Genomic DNA, 19042 nt, shown 5'->3' with positions numbered 1-19042 from the left:
CATTTCAGCCTCTGTATTAGTCAATATACTAATTATGGGCATGGGTTTGCTGAAACTAGGGAAGGCGAAAAAAACAGGGCAGCATTGATTAAAGCAGAAATCAAAAGCAGCCATGATCACCCTCTCCCCCTCCCTTTTCTCCATCATCAGCCACCCCAGGTCTGAGAATGCTGCACCTATTTGCCCAAAGCAGGGGTGTCTCCTGTCCTCCCAATATCAACAAATACACAGAGCCATCACAGCTAAGAGGCTGTATCCACTGCTGATCCCCCTGTGACTCAAAGAAAAGTGGTACAGTCCTGCCCGTGAGTCAGCTTGTTGCTATGGTAACACATCCCACCTCGGTTGCTCGCATCCCACCCTGCATCATGTGAATTGGCAATGGAGGTATAAAAAAAAAGGAGCTACAAAAACAACAGGGAGGATAGATGAGAAGACAGAGGACAGGAAGAGAAATGATGCTCAGACAGACATACATTCACACACTGATGATATGTTGATCACACGAAGCACATGTTCAAGGACTTCTGGGTGATACAGAATCTCTTGATGAATGGCTGAAAATAACACATGAGAGATCTTTCTTCTTGTCATGACCTACACAGGGATAAAATGACACTCTATGGCGCATGGTGTCTTTTTATAGACTAAACAAAATGTCCTACACTGAGCAATCTCCCTCTCCCTTTCTCTCTGTGTCTTTCTTTCTCTGCAGCAGAGTGGTGCAGCTGGAGAGGGGGAGGGGAGGGATGCAGAAAATGAGATCAGGAGGAAAAAGGAAGACTGTTGGAAACCCAGAATGACTGCTGAACAGAGGCCACCCAGTTTTAGCAACAATTTGTCACAATGTTGACCACTGTCATCGAGTAAAGAGCAATTCTAGTAAATTACTTATTCCCAGTTAAGATACAAAATAATAAAGTGAATATAATCCATCCTAATAACATGATGTAACTACAATATCATAATTTAAATGCACTAAAGCTCCGTTGTTAAAGAATTGCAAGGCTCTGTCCTTTCAAATCACATTAAAGGTATTGGAGAGTGGAACTTGATATGGATTGATTAGAACTTGTGTATGTTTGAGTAGGAGAAACAAACACACACATACAATCATCCTACACTGACATCACGATGTGAGGAATTTAACCTTTGAGAATATACATCACTAAAGCCTATGTGGCTAGGTTTCTGGGTCTTTGTGTGCTCACCACGAGTTTGGCATTGCCCCATATTAAAGTGTTCGAGGTAATCCCTGGTGTAATCCTTTCCAGAGGATCCACCAATGCATAAACTCCCCACTTCCATCTCTGAGACACTGACACACAAACCAAAAGACGACATCTATAGTCTGTTCTTAAGCAAACTTATATCTGGTTTACCTTACTTCATGCATAAAAGGTAGTCAAGTATACAATGCATGTGTTTGCTTGTATTCTCTTCAGTTTTCTTGCAGAAAAACACTGTGTTCAAATCACTGATCATCTTGTCATCCCTCTAATGCACCCTAGGAATACAGTAAAATTAGGATCTGCATTATAGTAATCAACAGATTTGCCATCCCTACATGTTTGACAAAGAAACATGTCAATTACTGTTACATGCAAACAAAGTCAGGATTAGAAACAGGATAACTTTGTGTTGGGAGGACACTGAGGCTTAACTTGAGGTTAAAAGATCCTCTTTAACTGCTCTGCCCCATCCTGTTCAAGTTCAAGTGCACCCTTTTGTATAACACAACAAAACAACAGCCCCAGAGGGACAGGCAGCGGCCGTCATCAGTGGAGAGAGTCTTATACACTCGGGCTATGCATATACTACTGCTTTTCCTCTGTTCATATCATGTTCAGTGTATTAAAGTGTAGCATGGCTGCTTTGTGCAAATTAAGTCACAGCCAAAGGTCTAAGATATCTGGGATATCTTATAAACAAAAACACAATGAGGGGTTACAGTACAAGCATTAACCACATCCCCAAACACACACAGTGCACAGTGTGTGGATGAGCCCCAACGGCATACACATGGACACACAGCTGCTCACCAGACAGCTTCGCTAAGAAGGCGGGAAACCTAAACAAGACCTGTGGCCTGTGGGAACCGGGAGCTTCTGCACGTGATTATAGTTTTGTGGCCAGTAACAAGTTGAGCAAACTGATGATTGAGGCTTTGTGTAGGATAGAGAAATGTAGGATGACAGCTTCAAGGTAGAGTCCTCAACGAAGAGAAGATAAAACAACAACACACTGAAGAGGTAGAGGGCATGAAACAGGCTGAACCATTTAGCAGCCTGCTAAAACGTTTCTGTGAGCTTTGACCCCTATGGAGACACTGCCCAAAAGAATTTATGGTACTCAGTAAAAACCTGCGCCACTAACAAACCTGAGAAAATGAGACATTGTGGTTTAAACACAGTTGAAACAGGTAAAGCAGTCACAGATGTGGGCTGATAATGATGACAAACTGCTTCCAGCGGATATGGGGGTTAACACCGTTAACCCGGGTTTATGCCTTTAGTAGTTTCTATTTTCACATGCACACACCCCTGAAGATCAAGCAGCTTTTACTGCTGAAACCCATTCACCACCCAGAGTGAACAGACAAGGCACATTATGATCTAATACTTCCTCTGATGTTTAACCAACCCCAGCAAGCATAACTATAAACAGACCACATCATACAAGCATTTAGTCATCACTCACACATCAAGCTGCGTCTTTCAATGAAACTTTAAGCACCCTTGTTGTCTAAAGACCACTATTTTCAACAACAGACAACCGATATTCAACACACACACCTTTATTTTCCTCAACATATGTATAAAATGTAGTGAGATTTATAAGGGAGAGGGAAAATCATGTCTGTTACTGTGTAACTCTTACTAGCAGCTTATATTATGCTGATTAAATGGATTCATAGACTTTGTGGACAGCTAGATATTTTATTAATTCGAGGTCAGCTTTCCTTTGTCATTACACTTTTCTTGTTCAGACACATTCAGCCTTTGTCCTCATTCCTCACATCCCCTTGTCATTTGTTATATAGCAAATGAAGATCTCTCTCACTCTCTTTGTCTCTCTCTCTCGTCCATTCCTCTATATTTTATCAAAAATCTCTCATCCTGTCCGTGTCCCTCACCCTACACAACTGTTTCACACTTTACAGCTTCCCTCAGCCCTGTATTTCAGCACACAAAGAGGTCTGCACATCAAAATGGCTGCCAAGCATTGCACTAACACGAATGCTGCACAGGGATGGTGGAGACTGTGCCGATTTACCACGTGCCTCTTCCCCTCCCCCGCTGCATCTCTCATCCTCTCCATCACACTGCTCCTCGCCCTCGCTCCAAATCTCCCCAGCACCAGTTGTGACTGTTGCCTCTCATCCTCTAACACAATTTAAACCTAACCTGAAATACATTTTATCATGTCAGTCTTTGCATTCTGTATTGATCTACATGACCTGCCTTTGTTATAGTTTGCCTGCTTCCCTCCCTGATCCCTTTTCTCTCCCTGATCCCTTTTCTCTCTGAGTGTAGCTCTTTGCCTTTGCCTTAACCGTGTTATGAAGTGAAGTAGGTCACGGAAAAAGTAGTGCACTGCCTGGCTGTGTGTCTCTATGTGGAAGCAATCTGGAGCAACGCTGTAGCATGGATGAAATCCAGAATGTTTTTCTTTAATTGTGGCTTCTGTATTCCTTCTGTACGTTATGAGTGAGAATGAAAAGTGGAATGGGATCTAAGATTCAGCAGTCAAACATGATTCTACTTGTTATGTCAGCATAAAATATAATTTGTCAGTGCAAGATGATGCATAGAACTGCCAGCACCATATTACAAATTATTCCATGTACATATTTTTAAAAATGAGTAGCAAAAGATCTGCCAATATATCAAGCAAGATGAAAGTGAAATCTAGCAAAAACAAGAAGTATCTGACACAGCATGATATATTCAAAATATACAAAAACCCACAGGTTGAGTCTCTGTACAATGCAAACTACAGTGTCTGAGTACGTGCATTAAGTCCATGGAACATTAATGGATGCATAATCAATACTCAGCCACAAACAAAAATGTGAAAACCAAACATACATAATATTCAGCAATAGTCCCTGTTTTACTGAGTATCTTAAAATCCACATGTTTTCTGTGGGGTAAAACTGGGCCACTAGAAAGGTAAGTGACATGAACGTGGGCACAATATGAAGTCCAGTGTTCATAGTTGCTGAACCAGAGAAAGAAGAACAGATGTTCCATTCAGTATTAAATGCAATATCTTCCCACTATCCCCAACACAATATTTCATCTTCACTCGAAAATATGACTGCAATGAAACCACAAAACTCCTGTGAGATGGAAAAAGATACTTGAGGACTATTTTTAGGATGATAAGAATAGTCTCAAACTGGGTTGACGTTCCTGTGAGTATTCATAACAGGTACATATACTAAGAGCTCTGAGAATAATGAGTGAGCAACAGCAAGACAGAAACACCAAACACAAATATGGGACCAAGGGGTTTCAAAGAAGCAAGGAAGAGGCCGGTCTCACCTCTATGAGTATATTCTCTGAATCTGCTTTATGTCTTGGCACTGTCCTGGTGGCACTGTGGTCAACACTTAGAGTGCTCTGACTGAAAGGGTGGGAGCACTTTATATCACTCTTCCTGGAGTCAGTAGTTCCGTACACCTCATAACTGAACGCCGGCTTCAAAGTACCGGTGCCTCCTACGTCTGCGTAAAGGGGTGGGTAGTATGGAATAACAGGAAGATTCCCATTGGATTTGTAAAACAGGCGCTCACGTCTCCATCTGTAGATTTTCACCGATATAATAACCACTAAACACGTGATGAACAGGAAGGACACTACAGCCAAAGCCAGCACTAAGTAAAAAGTCAGGTTGTCATTGTACTCCTTGTCGTGAGGAAAGTCAGTGAACTCCGACAGCACTTCCGGGAAGCTGTCCGCCACCGCCACGTTAACAATGACTGTAGCTGAACGAGAGGGCTGCCCGTTGTCCTCCACTATAACAGTCAGTCTCTGTTTCACAGCATCTTTATCAGTCACCTGGCGGATAGTTCGGATTTCTCCATTCTGTAAGCCCACTTCAAACAGCGCCCCGTCTGTGGCTTTCTGCAGTTTATAGGAGAGCCAGGCATTCTGTCCAGAGTCCACATCAACAGCCACCACTTTAGTCACCAGATAGCCCACATCTGCTGAACGAGGCACCATTTCAGCCACCAGAGAGCCACCAGTCTGGACCGGGTACAGAACCTGAGGAGGGTTGTCGTTCTGGTCCTGGATCATTATTTTCACACTCACGTTACTGCTGAGTGGAGGAGAGCCTCCATCCTGCGCTTTGACACGAACATGGAACTCTTTTGTCTGCTCATAGTCGAAGGAACGCACAGCAAGTATCTCTCCACTCTCCGCATGCACTGAAAAATAAGCTGAGGCTGACATCCCATTCAGCTGAGTATCTTCAAGGAAATAGGAAATGCGCGCATTGTTCCCAGAGTCTTTATCAGTGGCTTTAACAGAGATGAGTGACATGCCAGGAGAATTATTTTCAGTGATGAAAGCAGTCATCAATGGTTGTGGGAACATTGGGGCGTGGTCGTTTACATCTGATATTCTTAAATTAATAGTCTTATTTGTAGAATAAGGAGGGGAGCCCTCGTCTATTGCTGTTATGGTAATGTTATACTCTGGCATTGTTTCACGGTCCAAAACATCGTCAGACATCAGGCTATAAAAATTAGTCGATGATGACTTGATTTTGAAAGGTAGATCTGGACTAATGAGACACTTAACTTGGCCATTTTTGCCTGAGTCCAAGTCTTTGATGTTGAGCATCGCTATGACAGTATCTGGAGCCGAGTCCTCCGGTATGGGATTGGAGAGGGAAATTATGCTTATGACAGGGGCGTTATCATTTAGGTCGGTCACCTCAATTAAGACTTTACTTGTATCTGTCAACCCTCCTTTGTCTGTAGCTTCGATATCTATTTCATAATGTTTAGCTTTTTCGTAATCCAACAAACCAATTACGGTCATTTCACCAGTACGAGGATCCATATTGAACAGGGAGGATGCGCTGTCGGTGTGCTGGGAAAACGAATACATTATCTCTTCGTTTGCTCCTTTGTCATTATCAGTGGCACTGACTGTTAAGATCACAGTGCCCCTTGACGCGTTTTCAGAAACAGTTACTCTATACACAGCCTGGCTGAATACTGGCGCATTGTCATTTGCATCCAACACAACGACATTTATTTTGACAGAGCCCGATTTCTGAGGATTACCACCGTCAAATGCTGTCAGAGTTAACTTATGCTCTTCTTGTTTTTCTCTGTCAAGCGACGTGTGAAGGACCATCTCGATGTATTTTGTCCCGTCAGGTCGAGAAACAACATTTAATTTGAAATGATCTGTCGGGTTGAGTTTGTATGTTTGAATGGTGTTGTGCGCTACATCGGGGTCTCTGGCGCTCTCCAGCGAATAGCGAGCCCCTGGTGAGGCAGATTCAATAACCCGGAAATTGTACTCCTTTTTCGAAAAAAACGGAGCATTATCGTTAATATCTGTAATCTCTACATCTATTCGATGCAACTCCATTGGGTTTTCTAGGATGATTTGGAAATGAAGAGAGCAGGGAGACACTTGCTTGCACAATTCCTCTCTGTCTATTCTTTTAGCCACGACCAGAGTTCCCTTCTCCGCATTCAGACCAATGTACTCACTGCCGTCCTCGGTAAATATCCGAGCACGCCCAGATTTCAGCCGCGTAACATCCAAGCCAAGGTCCTGAACGATATTCCCGACAACCGAGCCTGTCGCCATCTCCTCGGGTATTGAATAACGGACCTGTCCGAGAGCCATTTCTGCGACGCAGATGCAAAAAAGGAGCGGCAACCATAATGAGGATTTCTTTTTGGCCGAACAACAAAGAACACCCGTCATGATGCTTTCAAAATCCGAAAGAAAAAGAAAAAAACCACCGTGTCAAAATCTGACAAAAATGTTTGACCATGAGATGCTGAGTGCTGGGCGGTTGGATTTGTGAGGCTTGCAGTTCCGAATAAAATCGAGCTCTAACAACGCATCAGACAGAGGAGGGAGGACTTCAGCCAGGGAAGAGCTGGATTTTCCTCACATTAACCAACAGCGGCACTTAGGGACGAGAAAAGAAATAGCAGAAATGGCTATATAAATACTGTGTGATATGTTATGACTTGTAGAGACTATATCAGACTACATTATACTATAGCTAGATAGATAGATAGATAGATAGATAGATAGATAGATAGATAGATAGATAGATAGATAGATAGATAGATAGATAGATAGATAGATAGACAGATGTTATCACGTCACTCTCCAGGGTGCTGAAAATAAGAGGGAGGTGATTTAAAGCGTCACACGGATACCTAGCGAATTCTAACCTCTAGAGGAGAGTCTGGTTCATCCAGGATGCTCTTCTCACTCTGCATCCGCTGCATCGTCCCTGTAGAACTGGGGTCCATTATCAACACGTTCTGACTACCAGCTCCGCCGAACTTACAGTCACTCCTTCTGGAGTCAGTCGTCCTGCACACCTCGTAGTTGTACACGTGTGGGAGAGTCCCTGTTCCCAAAGTGTCAGAGTAACGTGGAGGATAATATGGAATCACAGGGAGACTGGAGTGATACAGGACGCGAGACTGTCTCCATCTGTAGATTTTCACTGATATAATAACCACTAAACACGTGATGAACAGGAAGGACACTACAGCCAAAGCCAGCACTAAGTAAAAAGTCAGGTTGTCATTGTACTCCTTGTCGTGAGGAAAGTCAGTGAACTCCGACAGCACTTCCGGGAAGCTGTCCGCCACCGCCACGTTAACAATGACTGTAGCTGAACGAGAGGGCTGCCCGTTGTCCTCCACTATAACAGTCAGTCTCTGTTTCACAGCATCTTTATCAGTCACCTGGCGGATAGTTCGGATTTCTCCATTCTGTAAACCCACTTCAAACAGCGCCCTGTCTGTGGCTTTCTGCAGTTTATAGGAGAGCCAGGCATTCTGTCCAGAGTCCACATCAACAGCCACCACTTTAGTCACCAGATAGCCCACATCTGCTGAACGAGGCACCATTTCAGCCACCAGAGAGCCTCCAGTCTGGACCGGGTACAGAACCTGAGGAGGGTTGTCGTTCTGGTCCTGGATCATTATTTTCACACTCACGTTACTGCTGAGTGGAGGAGAGCCTCCATCCTGCGCTTTGACTCGGAAGTGGAAATCTTTGATCTGCTCGTAGTCAAAAGAGCGCACTGCATGGATGACTCCACTATCAGCACTGACGGACACATATGAGGAGACTGGCACTCCGTTAACAGAGGAGTCCTCCAGGATGTAAGAAACACGAGCATTCTGGTTCCAATCAGCGTCTCTGGCTCTCACTGTGAATATAGAGAGGCCTGGTGTGTTGTTTTCTACAATGTAGGCCTCATATGAGCTCCTCTCAAAGACAGGCGCGTTGTCGTTCACGTCAGAGATCTGTAAGGTGAGAGTGACGCTGCTGGAGAGGGAGGGCACTCCTTCATCAGAGCAGGTCACTGTTACATTATATTGGGACGCGAACTCTCTGTCTAAACCACTGTCTGTTATTAAACTATAGAAATCATTCGTTGTCGATTTCATCTCAAATGGAATATTCTCATTTATGCTGCACTGTACTTTACCGTTTTCACCGGAGTCAGCGTCCTCGATATTTATCATTGTAACAACAGTACCAGGTTTGGCATCTTCTGATATCACGTTTGATTTTGACAGTATATGGATATCGGGTTTATTGTCATTCATGTCGATGACGTCGATCATCACTTTACAGGAGTCAACTAGTCCTCCGTCATCACTTGCACGAATGTTTATCTGAAATGTTCGAGCTTTTTCATAGTCTACATTTCCTTTCAGCCGAATTTGACCACTTTCGTCATTTACTTCAAACAACCCTCGGGCATGATCTAACATACTTGAAATTGAATAAGTAATCCGACCATTAGATCCATGATCTGCATCTGTTGCAGTAACTGTCGCTACAACTGTTCCTACTGCTGCATTCTCTTGTATAGAGGCTTTATAAATAGGTTGTGTAAAGACAGGAGCATTGTCATTAGCATCTAAAACAGTGATTAGAATCTGCATTGTTCCTGTCATCTGCGGCTCCCCTCCATCCACCGCCGTCAGGAGTAGCGAAAGGTGTTCGTGTTTCTCTCTGTCGAGAGGCTTTTCTAAAACCATCTCGACGTTTTTCGTCCCATCAGCTTGATCGTGTAATTTAACAACAAAATTGTCCGTCGGTTCAAGTTTATATGTTTGCAATCCATTTGAGCCTACGTCAGGATCAACCGCCCGGTCTAATATGAATTTAGCTCCGCCGACAGCGGATTCACTTATCTTAAATTTAACGTCAGTCTTTTCGAAGGATGGAGGGTTGTCATTAACATCTGTGATCTCAACAGTCACACTGTAAAATTCCATCGGATTCTCTAATATAATCTTAAAATGCAGAGCGCAAGGCGTCGTCTGTCCACAGAGCGCCTCTCTGTCTATCCTTTCTTTGATGAGGAGGACTCCTCTGTCGTTATTCAGCTCAATGTATCCGTCACTGTCTCGAGTAAAAATGCGAGCCTTACCCGATTTCAGTCTTTTCACATCTAAACCAAAATCCTTTGCCATGTTGCCTACCAAAGAACCTTTCGGCATTTCCTCGGGAATGGAGTAGCTGACCTGTCCGAGCACCGAGCTGAGCGAGAGGAGCGAGAAAAACAACAGCAGAAGGACTCTCATTGTTCTGTCCGACGATATTCCAGTGTAAACCCAGAATGGTTTTAGGATTTTTGCCCTCGGGATTTTTCAATCAACACCAGTTTTTAAAGCATATTGCCAACGTGAAAAACGATTCCCTGTTCTGTACCTCCGGTAAATCCCAGACAGTGAGCTCCGCTTCTGCCCTTTCTCTCTCTAAAATAAAGAGATGATGGGAGGTGCAATGAGTCTGCGGTAAATCTGATACCGGCTGGCCAACAGCGGCACTCTGAGTTCGTGAAGTAGCATTGCACGTGAAAGTGCAAAATAAATGGACATGGCTAGGTTACCAGCAAAGAAAACCTTACTGTCGTGCGTGGACACTATTGTTTCATACTCCAACTACTTGATAGATAAAATGGTACCAAAATGGAGGTCATGAGATGCAAAAGTGTGAGAAAAATTACATTGTGTGAAATTAAAATAGCGAGTATAAAAGAGACGAGAATTGCAACTAAAAATATACACAGCTTTCAATAAGTAATCACGGCGCTCTCCAGGGTGCTGAAAAAAAAGGCAAGCGATTAAGAACGTGACTTCAACGTAGGAACAGATAACTAGCACATCCTAACCTCTAGAGGAGAGTCTGGTTCATCCAGGATGCTCTTTTCACTCTGCATCCGCTGCATCGTCCCTGTAGAACTGGGGTCCATTATCAACACGTTCTGACTACCAGCTCCGCCGAACTTACAGTCACTCCTTCTGGAGTCAGTCGTCCTGCACACCTCGTAGTTGTACACGTGTGGGAGAGTCCCTGTCCCCAAAGTGTCTGAGTAACGTGGAGGATAATATGGAATCACAGGGAGACTGGAGTGATACAGGACGCGAGACTGTCTCCATCTGTAGATTTTCACTGATATAATAACCACTAAACACGTGATGAACAGGAAGGACACTACAGCCAAAGCCAGCACTAAGTAAAAAGTCAGGTTGTCATTGTACTCCTTGTCGTGAGGAAAGTCAGTGAACTCCGACAGCACTTCCGGGAAGCTGTCCGCCACCGCCACGTTAACAATGACTGTAGCTGAACGAGAGGGCTGCCCGTTGTCCTCCACTATAACAGTCAGTCTCTGTTTCACAGCATCTTTATCAGTCACCTGGCGGATAGTTCGGATTTCTCCATTCTGTAAACCCACTTCAAACAGCGCCCTGTCTGTGGCTTTCTGCAGTTTATAGGAGAGCCAGGCATTCTGTCCAGAGTCCACATCAACAGCCACCACTTTAGTCACCAGATAGCCCACATCTGCTGAACGAGGCACCATTTCAGCCACCAGAGAGCCTCCAGTCTGGACCGGGTACAGAACCTGAGGAGGGTTGTCGTTCTGGTCCTGGATCATTATTTTCACACTCACGTTACTGCTAAGTGGAGGAGAGCCTCCATCCTGCGCTTTGACGCGGAAGTGGAAATCTTTGATCTGCTCGTAGTCAAAAGAGCGCACTGCATGGATGACTCCACTATCAGCACTGACGGACACATATGAGGAGACTGGCACTCCGTTAACAGAGGAGTCCTCCAGGATGTAAGAAACACGAGCATTCTGGTTCCAGTCAGCGTCGCTGGCTCTCACTGTGAATATAGAGAGGCCTGGTGTGTTGTTTTCTACAATGTGGGCCTCATATGCGCTCCTCTCAAAGACAGGCGCGTTGTCGTTCACGTCAGAGATCTGTAAGGTGAGAGTGACGCTGCTGGAGAGGGAGGGCACTCCTTCATCAGAGCAGGTCACACTAATGTTATACTCAGAGGCTCTCTCTCTGTCCAGATCACTGTCTGTCAATAAACTATAGAAATTATTCGATGTTGATTTCAATACAAAGGGAATATTCTCATTTATGAAACACTGAACTTTACCATTTTCACCTGAGTCTGGGTCTTGAATGTTGATCATTGTAACGACTGTGTTCGGGTTCGCGCTCTCTGATATAACAGTTGATTTAGACATAATTTTAATCGTTGGTTCATTGTCATTTATGTCGACAACATCCACAATCACCTTACAAGAATCCGTTAGTCCCCCATTATCCATTGCACGTACATTGATCTGAAAAGATCTCTTCTTTTCATAATCTAACCGCCCTACCAACCTAACCTCGCCATTTTCCTCGTTTACTTCGAACATTTGTCTGACGTCATCAAACGTGTTTGTGATCGCATAAGTTATTTTACCGTTTAAACCATGATCAGCATCTGAGGCACTGACAGTCGTCACTATTGTGCCTTTCGCAGCATTTTCAGCCACGGTGCCTTTATATATCGGCTGTGTGAAAACAGGAGCATTATCATTCGCGTCTAACACTGTGATGAGGATCTGCATTGTTCCCGACATCTGCGGCTCTCCTCCGTCTAACGCCGTTAACGCCAAAGAAATGAACTCATTTTTCTCTCTGTCCAGAGGTTTTTGTAAAACCATTTCAACGTTCTTTGTACCGTCGGCCTGGTTGTGCAGTTTCAGTAAAAAATTATCACTTGGCTTGAGCACATAGCTTTGGAGACTATTTGTACCTACATCTAAATCCACTGCTCTTTCTAGTACAAATTTTGCCCCAACGACTGCAGACTCACTAATTCTGAATTTCATGTCGCTCTTTTCGAAAGATGGTGCGTTATCGTTGATGTCTGTGATTTCAACTGTTACACTGTAAAATTCCATCGGGTTCTCTAACACAATCTGAAAATGAACTGCGCAAGGCGTCGTTTCACCGCACAGCGCCTCTCTGTCTATTCTCTCCTTGATGAGGAGGACTCCTCTTTCGCTGTTCAGCTCGATGTATTCTCTGCTATCACCAGAATAAACACGAGCGTTACCCAACCTCAGTCGTTTGACATCTAATCCTAAATCCTGAGCTATATTACCAACTAAAGAGCCTTTCGCCATTTCCTCCGGTATGGAGTAGCTGACCTGTCCGAAGACTGAACTGAGAGAGAGGATCGACACAAACAACAGTACTTGCCGTCTCATTGTTTGAAATTATTCCGACAAGAAGAAACAATAAATCCTCTTAAAATCCGAAAGAAAGATGGGCAGTCATTCAAACAAAATGTGAATCAAAAATAGTCCTCGATTTTGACGCAAAAGGATTAAAACGGTGTCTCGTCGTCTATATCGGTCCTTCTACCGAAGACAATGCGCTCCGCGCCTGCCCTCCCTCTCTAAAACACCGACATGAAGAGGCGGTGCTGCCGTAAATATAATACAACTGCAACAGACTAGGCAACAGCGGCCCATGGAGTTCAGGGAGGAAAACTGCAGTGATGTGGTGTTAGAAGTGGAAAAAGGTGAGAAAATAACTTATAACGGTTGGAAGTAGATTGGAACAGAAGCCAATTCAAGTTACAAATATATATGTATATCTTATCTATAACATAATATTCATGTGCTGGAACATATTTCAAAAGATCAACAACAATCGAATGAATGATGAGAAGTGATCATTTTCTTATCTGACACATTGAATGACACGAATGTATAAATACTCCTGGTTGCTCTCCAAGGTGCTGAAAAGAAGAGACCAAATAATTGACCACATGCTGGCGCAGTCGATTAAATCGTTTGTTACTGACAAGTTAGAAAGGAGGGCGTGTGTAATGTAACACCTTTCTAACCTCTAGAGGAGAGTCTGGTTCGTCCAGGATGCTCTTCTCACTCTGCATCCGCTGCATCGTCCCTGTAGAACTGGGGTCCATTATCAACACGTTCTGACTACCAGCTCCGCCGAACTTACAGTCACTCCTTCTGGAGTCAGTCGTCCTGCACACCTCGTAGTTGTACACGTGTGGGAGAGTCCCTGTCCCCAAAGTGTCTGAGTAACGTGGAGGATAATATGGAATCACAGGGAGACTGGAGTGATACAGGACGCGAGACTGTCTCCATCTGTAGATTTTCACCGATATAATAACCACTAAACACGTGATGAACAGGAAGGACACTACAGCCAAAGCCAGCACTAAGTAAAAAGTCAGGTTGTCATTGTACTCCTTGTCGTGAGGAAAGTCAGTGAACTCCGACAGCACTTCCGGGAAGCTGTCCGCCACCGCCACGTTAACAATGACTGTAGCTGAACGAGAGGGCTGCCCGTTGTCCTCCACTATAACAGTCAGTCTCTGTTTCACAGCATCTTTATCAGTCACCTGGCGGATAGTTCGGATTTCTCCATTCTGTAAACCCACTTCAAACAGCGCCCTGTCTGTGGCTTTCTGCAGTTTATAGGAGAGCCAGGCATTCTGTCCAGAGTCCACATCAACAGCCACCACTTTAGTCACCAGATAGCCCACATCTGCTGAACGAGGCACCATTTCAGCCACCAGAGAGCCTCCAGTCTGGACCGGGTACAGAACCTGAGGAGGGTTGTCGTTCTGGTCCTGGATCATTATTTTCACACTCACGTTACTGCTAAGTGGAGGAGAGCCTCCATCCTGCGCTTTGACGCGGAAGTGGAAATCTTTGATCTGCTCGTAGTCAAAAGAGCGCACTGCATGGATGACTCCACTATCAGCACTGACGGACACATATGAGGAGACTGGCACTCCGTTAACAGAGGAGTCCTCAAGGATGTAAGAAACACGAGCATTCTGGTTCCAGTCAGCATCTCTGGCTCTCACTGTGAATATAGAGAGGCCTGGTGTGTTGTTTTCTACAATGTAGGCCTCATATGAGCTCCTCTCAAAGACAGGCGCGTTGTCGTTCACATCAGAAATCTGTAAGGTGAGAGTGACGCTGCTGGAGAGGGAGGGCACTCCTTCATCAGAGCAGGTCACACTGATATTATACTCAGAGGCTCTCTCTCTGTCCAGATCACTGTCTGTCAATAAACTATAGAAATTATTTGATGTTGATTTCAATACAAAGGGAATATTCTCATTTATGAAACACTGAACTTTACCATTTTCACCTGAGTCTGGGTCTTGAATGTTAATAATTGTAACGACTGTGTTCGGGTTCGCACTCTCTGATATAACAGTTGATTTAGACATAATTTTAATCGTTGGTTCATTGTCATTTATATCGACAACATCCACAATCACCTTACAAGAATCCGTTAGTCCCCCATTATCCCTCGCTCGTACATTGATCTGAAAAGATCTTTTCTTTTCATAATCTAACCGGCCCATCAACCTAACCTCGCCATTTTCCTCGTTTACTTCAAACATATGTCTGACGTCATCCAAAGTATTTGTGATTGAATACGTAATCTTACCGTTTAAACCATGATCAGCATCTGAGGCACTGACAGTCGTCACTATTGTGCCTTTCGCAGCATTTTCAGCCACGGTGCCTTTATATATCGGCTGTGTGAAAACAGGAGCATTATCATTCGCGTCTAACACTGTGATGAGGATCTGCATTGTTCCCGACATCTGCGGCTCTCCTCCGTCTAACGCCGTTAACGCCAAAGAAATGAACTCATTTTTCTCTCTGTCCAGAGGTTTTTGTAAAACCATTTCAACGTTCTTTGTACCGTCGGCCTGGTTGTGCAGTTTCAGTAAAAAATTATCACTTGGCTTGAGTACGTAGCTTTGGAGAGTGTTAGTACCCACATCTAAATCCACTGCTCTTTCCAAATCGAATTTTGCCCCAACGACTGCAGACTCACTTATTAAAAACTTGATTTCGTTTTTCTCAAAGGTTGGTGCGTTATCGTTAACATCAGTGATTTCAACGGTCACACTGTAAAATTCAATAGGATTCTCTAACACAATCTGAAAATGAACTGCGCAAGGCGTCGTTTCACCGCACAGCGCCTCTCTGTCTATTCTCTCCTTGATGAGGAGGACTCCTCTTTCGCTGTGCAGCTCGATGTATTCTCTGCTATCACCAGAATAAACACGAGCGTTACCCAACCTCAGTCGTTTGACATCTAATCCTAAATCCTGAGCTATATTACCAACTAAAGAGCCTTTCGCCATTTCCTCCGGTATGGAGTAGCTGACTTGTCCGAAGACTGAACTGAGAGAGAGGATCGACACAAACAACAGTACTTGCCGTCTCATTGTTTGAAATTATTCCGACAAGAATAAACAATAAATCCTCTTAAAATCCGAAAGAAAGATGGGCAGTCATTCAAACAAAATGTGAATCAAAAATAGTCCTCGATTTTGACGCAAAAGTATTAAAACGGTGTCTCGTCGTCTATATCGGTCCTCCTACCGAAGACAATGCGCTCCGCGCCTGCCCTCCCTCTCTAAAACACCGACATGAAGAGGCGGTGCTGCCGTAAATATAATACAACTGCAACAGACTAGGCAACAGCGGCCCATGGAGTTCAGAGAGGAAAACTGCAGTGATGTGGTGTTAGAAGTCGAAAAAGGTGAGAAAATAACTTATAACGGTTGTAGGTAGATTGGAACAGAAGCCAGTTCAAGTTACAAATATATATGTATATCTTATCTATAACATAATATTCATGTGCTGGAACATATTTCAAAAGATCAACAACAATCGAATGAATGATGAGAAGTGATCATTTTCTTATCTGACACATTGAATGACACGAATGTATAAATACTCCTGGTTGCTCTCCAAGGTGCTGAAAAGAAGAGACCAAATAATTGACCACATGCTGGCGCAGTCGATTAAATCGTTTGTTACTGACAAGTTAGAAAGGAGGGCGTGTGTAATGTAACACCTTTCTAACCTCTAGAGGAGAGTCTGGTTCGTCCAGGATGCTCTTCTCACTCTGCATCCGCTGCATCGTCCCTGTAGAACTGGGGTCCATTATCAACACGTTCTGACTACCAGCTCCGCCGAACTTACAGTCACTCCTTCTGGAGTCAGTCGTCCTGCACACCTCGTAGTTGTACACGTGTGGGAGAGTCCCTGTCCCCAAAGTGTCTGAGTAACGTGGAGGATAATATGGAATCACAGGGAGACTGGAGTGATACAGGACGCGAGACTGTCTCCATCTGTAGATTTTCACTGATATAATAACCACTAAACACGTGATGAACAGGAAGGACACTACAGCCAAAGCCAGCACTAAGTAAAAAGTCAGGTTGTCATTGTACTCCTTGTCGTGAGGAAAGTCAGTGAACTCCGACAGCACTTCCGGGAAGCTGTCCGCCACCGCCACGTTAACAATGACTGTAGCTGAACGAGAGGGCTGCCCGTTGTCCTCCACTATAACAGTCAGTCTCTGTTTCACAGCATCTTTATCAGTCACCTGGCGGATAGTTCGGACTTCTCCATTCTGTAAGCCGACTTCAAACAGCGCCCTGTCTGTGGCTTTCTGCAGTTTATAGGAGAGCCAGGCATTCTGTCCAGAGTCCACATCAACAGCCACCACTTTAGTCACCAGATAGCCCACATCTGCTGAACGAGGTACCATTTCAGCCACCAGAGACCCACCGGTCTGGACCGGGTACAGAACCTGAGGAGGGTTGTCGTTCTGGTCCTGGATCATTACTTTCACACTCACGTTACTGCTGAGTGGAGGAGAGCCTCCATCCTGCGCTTTAACGCGGAAGTGGAAATCTTTGATCTGCTCGTAGTCAATAGAGCGCACTGCATGGATGACTCCACTATCAGCACTGACGGACACATATGAGGAGACTGGCACTCCGTTAACAGAGGAGTCCTCCAGAATGTAAGAAACACGAGCGTTCTGGTTCCAGTCAGCGTCTCTGGCTCTCACTGTGAATATAGAGAGGCCTGGTGTGTTGTTTTCTACAATGTAGGCCTCATATGAGCTCCTCTCAAAGACAGGCGCGTTGTCGTTCACGTCAGAGATCTGCAAGGTGAGAGTGACGCTGCTGGAGAGGGAGGGCACTCCTTCATCAGAGCAGGTCACACTGATATTATACTCAGAGGCTCTCTCTCTGTCCAGATCACTGTCTGTTACGATGCTATAGAAATTACTCGACGTAGGTGTAATTGTAAATGGTATATTTTCATTCATCACACACTGGACTTTCCCATTGGTTTCAGAATCAGGGTCATTTACACTCATCAGAGCTATTACTGTTTTGTGGGCTGAATTCTCTGGGATTGAGCCTGATGTTGATATCATATTTACGACAGGACTATTATCATTCACGTCAATGACATCAATTATTATCTTACTAGAATCAGAGAGTCCGCCCAGATCAATCGCCTCTATATCGATGTGATAATTCTTTTCTCTCTCGTAGTCTATTGCACCGTCTAGTATCACATCTCCCTCACTGCTTATGTGAAATAGCTTTGCCACGGTGTCCATGCTGTTCCCGATGACGTAGGTCACCTCTCCGTTTGAGCCTTTGTCTGCATCAGAAGCGCTGACCTTAGTAACAAGTGTTCCTATGGCGGAGTTTTCTGTAATGCTCGCTTTGTAAACGGCTTTACTAAACACAGGAGCATTGTCGTTTGCATCCAACACAGTAACATAAATCTGCATTGTTCCCGTCATTTGAGGTTCCCCTCCGTCCTCCGCTGTCAGAACTAACGATATGTGCTCCTGTTTCTCTCTGTCTAACGGCTTTTGTAAAATCATTTCTACCTTTTTGCTTCCATCAGACTGACTATGCAGTTTAAGCGCAAAATTGTCGGTCGGCTTCAGAGTGTATCTCTGCAGACCATTCTGTCCGATATCAGGGTCCATCGCCTTCTCCAGCATGAATTTAGAGCCGACGACCGCTGACTCGCTTATTTCAAACCTCCTCTCCTCCTTCTGAAACACCGGTGCGTTGTCGTTAATGTCTGTGATTTCAACAGTCACCGGGAATAATTCCAGCGGGTTCTCTAACGTAATTTGAAAATGTAAAGCGCAAGGCGTTGTCTGTCTGCAGAGCGCTTCGCGGTCTATTTTTTCTTTAATAATGAGGACTCCCCTCTCTCTGTTCAGCTCGATGTACTGAACACTGTCTCCCGTATATATACGAGCTTTGCCGGACTTCAGCCGTCTGACATCTACACCTAAATCTTGTGCTATGTTGCCGACTAAGGAGCCTTTAGCCATTTCCTCTGGAATCGAGTAGCTGACCTGCCCGGTCACAGAACCGAGGCAGGCGATGGAGAACAACAACAGTACTTGCCGTTTCATTGTTCTGTCCGATAGCTCTGTCGCGCCACAGCCACCGAGATAAATTCCGTTTCGCGAGTAAGATTCCTGTGACGTGTGAATCACAAATGCAAGAGAAACATGATGTAGATCCTGCTCATTAAAAAAAATAGAATCCCGGCTGAAAATGTCCGTGGTTAGTACGGTCTGATCTCCGAGGTGTGC

The 19042-nt window shown here is 44.5% G+C and overlaps 2 protein-coding genes across 39 annotated transcripts in view; both read right to left on the bottom strand.

Moving 5' to 3' along the window:
- The window catches only part of LOC115568600 (protocadherin gamma-C5-like), a 281207-nt gene that overhangs the window by 49268 nt on the left and 212897 nt on the right, over positions 1–19042 (bottom strand). For 2 of the 38 annotated variants that reach the window (XM_030396085.1, XM_030396100.1), the window contains exon 1: positions 13449–16046. The exons of 29 other annotated variants lie outside the window; for them this stretch is intronic. In XM_030396085.1, the coding sequence (XP_030251945.1) occupies positions 13449–15833 (2385 nt within the window). In that variant the 5' untranslated portion in view covers positions 15834–16046. Of the gene's footprint in view, positions 1–4550; positions 7294–7444; positions 10356–10419; positions 13424–13448; positions 16047–19042 lie in introns of those variants that run through there. 7 more of the 38 variants (XM_030396083.1, XM_030396072.1, XM_030396084.1 and 4 more) reach the window with 7 other exon arrangements.
- On the bottom strand, positions 16186–18964 carry LOC115568623 (protocadherin beta-16-like). Its single transcript, XM_030396122.1, has one exon. It carries the CDS (start codon positions 18857–18859, stop codon positions 16439–16441), a length of 2421 nt encoding a protein of 806 aa, XP_030251982.1. The 5' UTR covers positions 18860–18964; the 3' UTR covers positions 16186–16438.

Source organism: Sparus aurata, chromosome 18 (genome assembly GCF_900880675.1).
Source record: "Sparus aurata chromosome 18, fSpaAur1.1, whole genome shotgun sequence".
Classification (NCBI taxonomy): domain Eukaryota; kingdom Metazoa; phylum Chordata; class Actinopteri; order Spariformes; family Sparidae; genus Sparus; species Sparus aurata.
Note: the sequence above shows the minus strand (reverse complement) of the source record. Positions and strands in the feature narration are given on the sequence as shown.

Excerpts from the sequence above, each read along its gene's own strand:
- LOC115568623 (XM_030396122.1), bottom strand. The coding sequence starts at position 18,859 with ATGAAACGGCAAGTACTGTTGTTGTTCTCCATCGCCTGCCTCGGTTCT.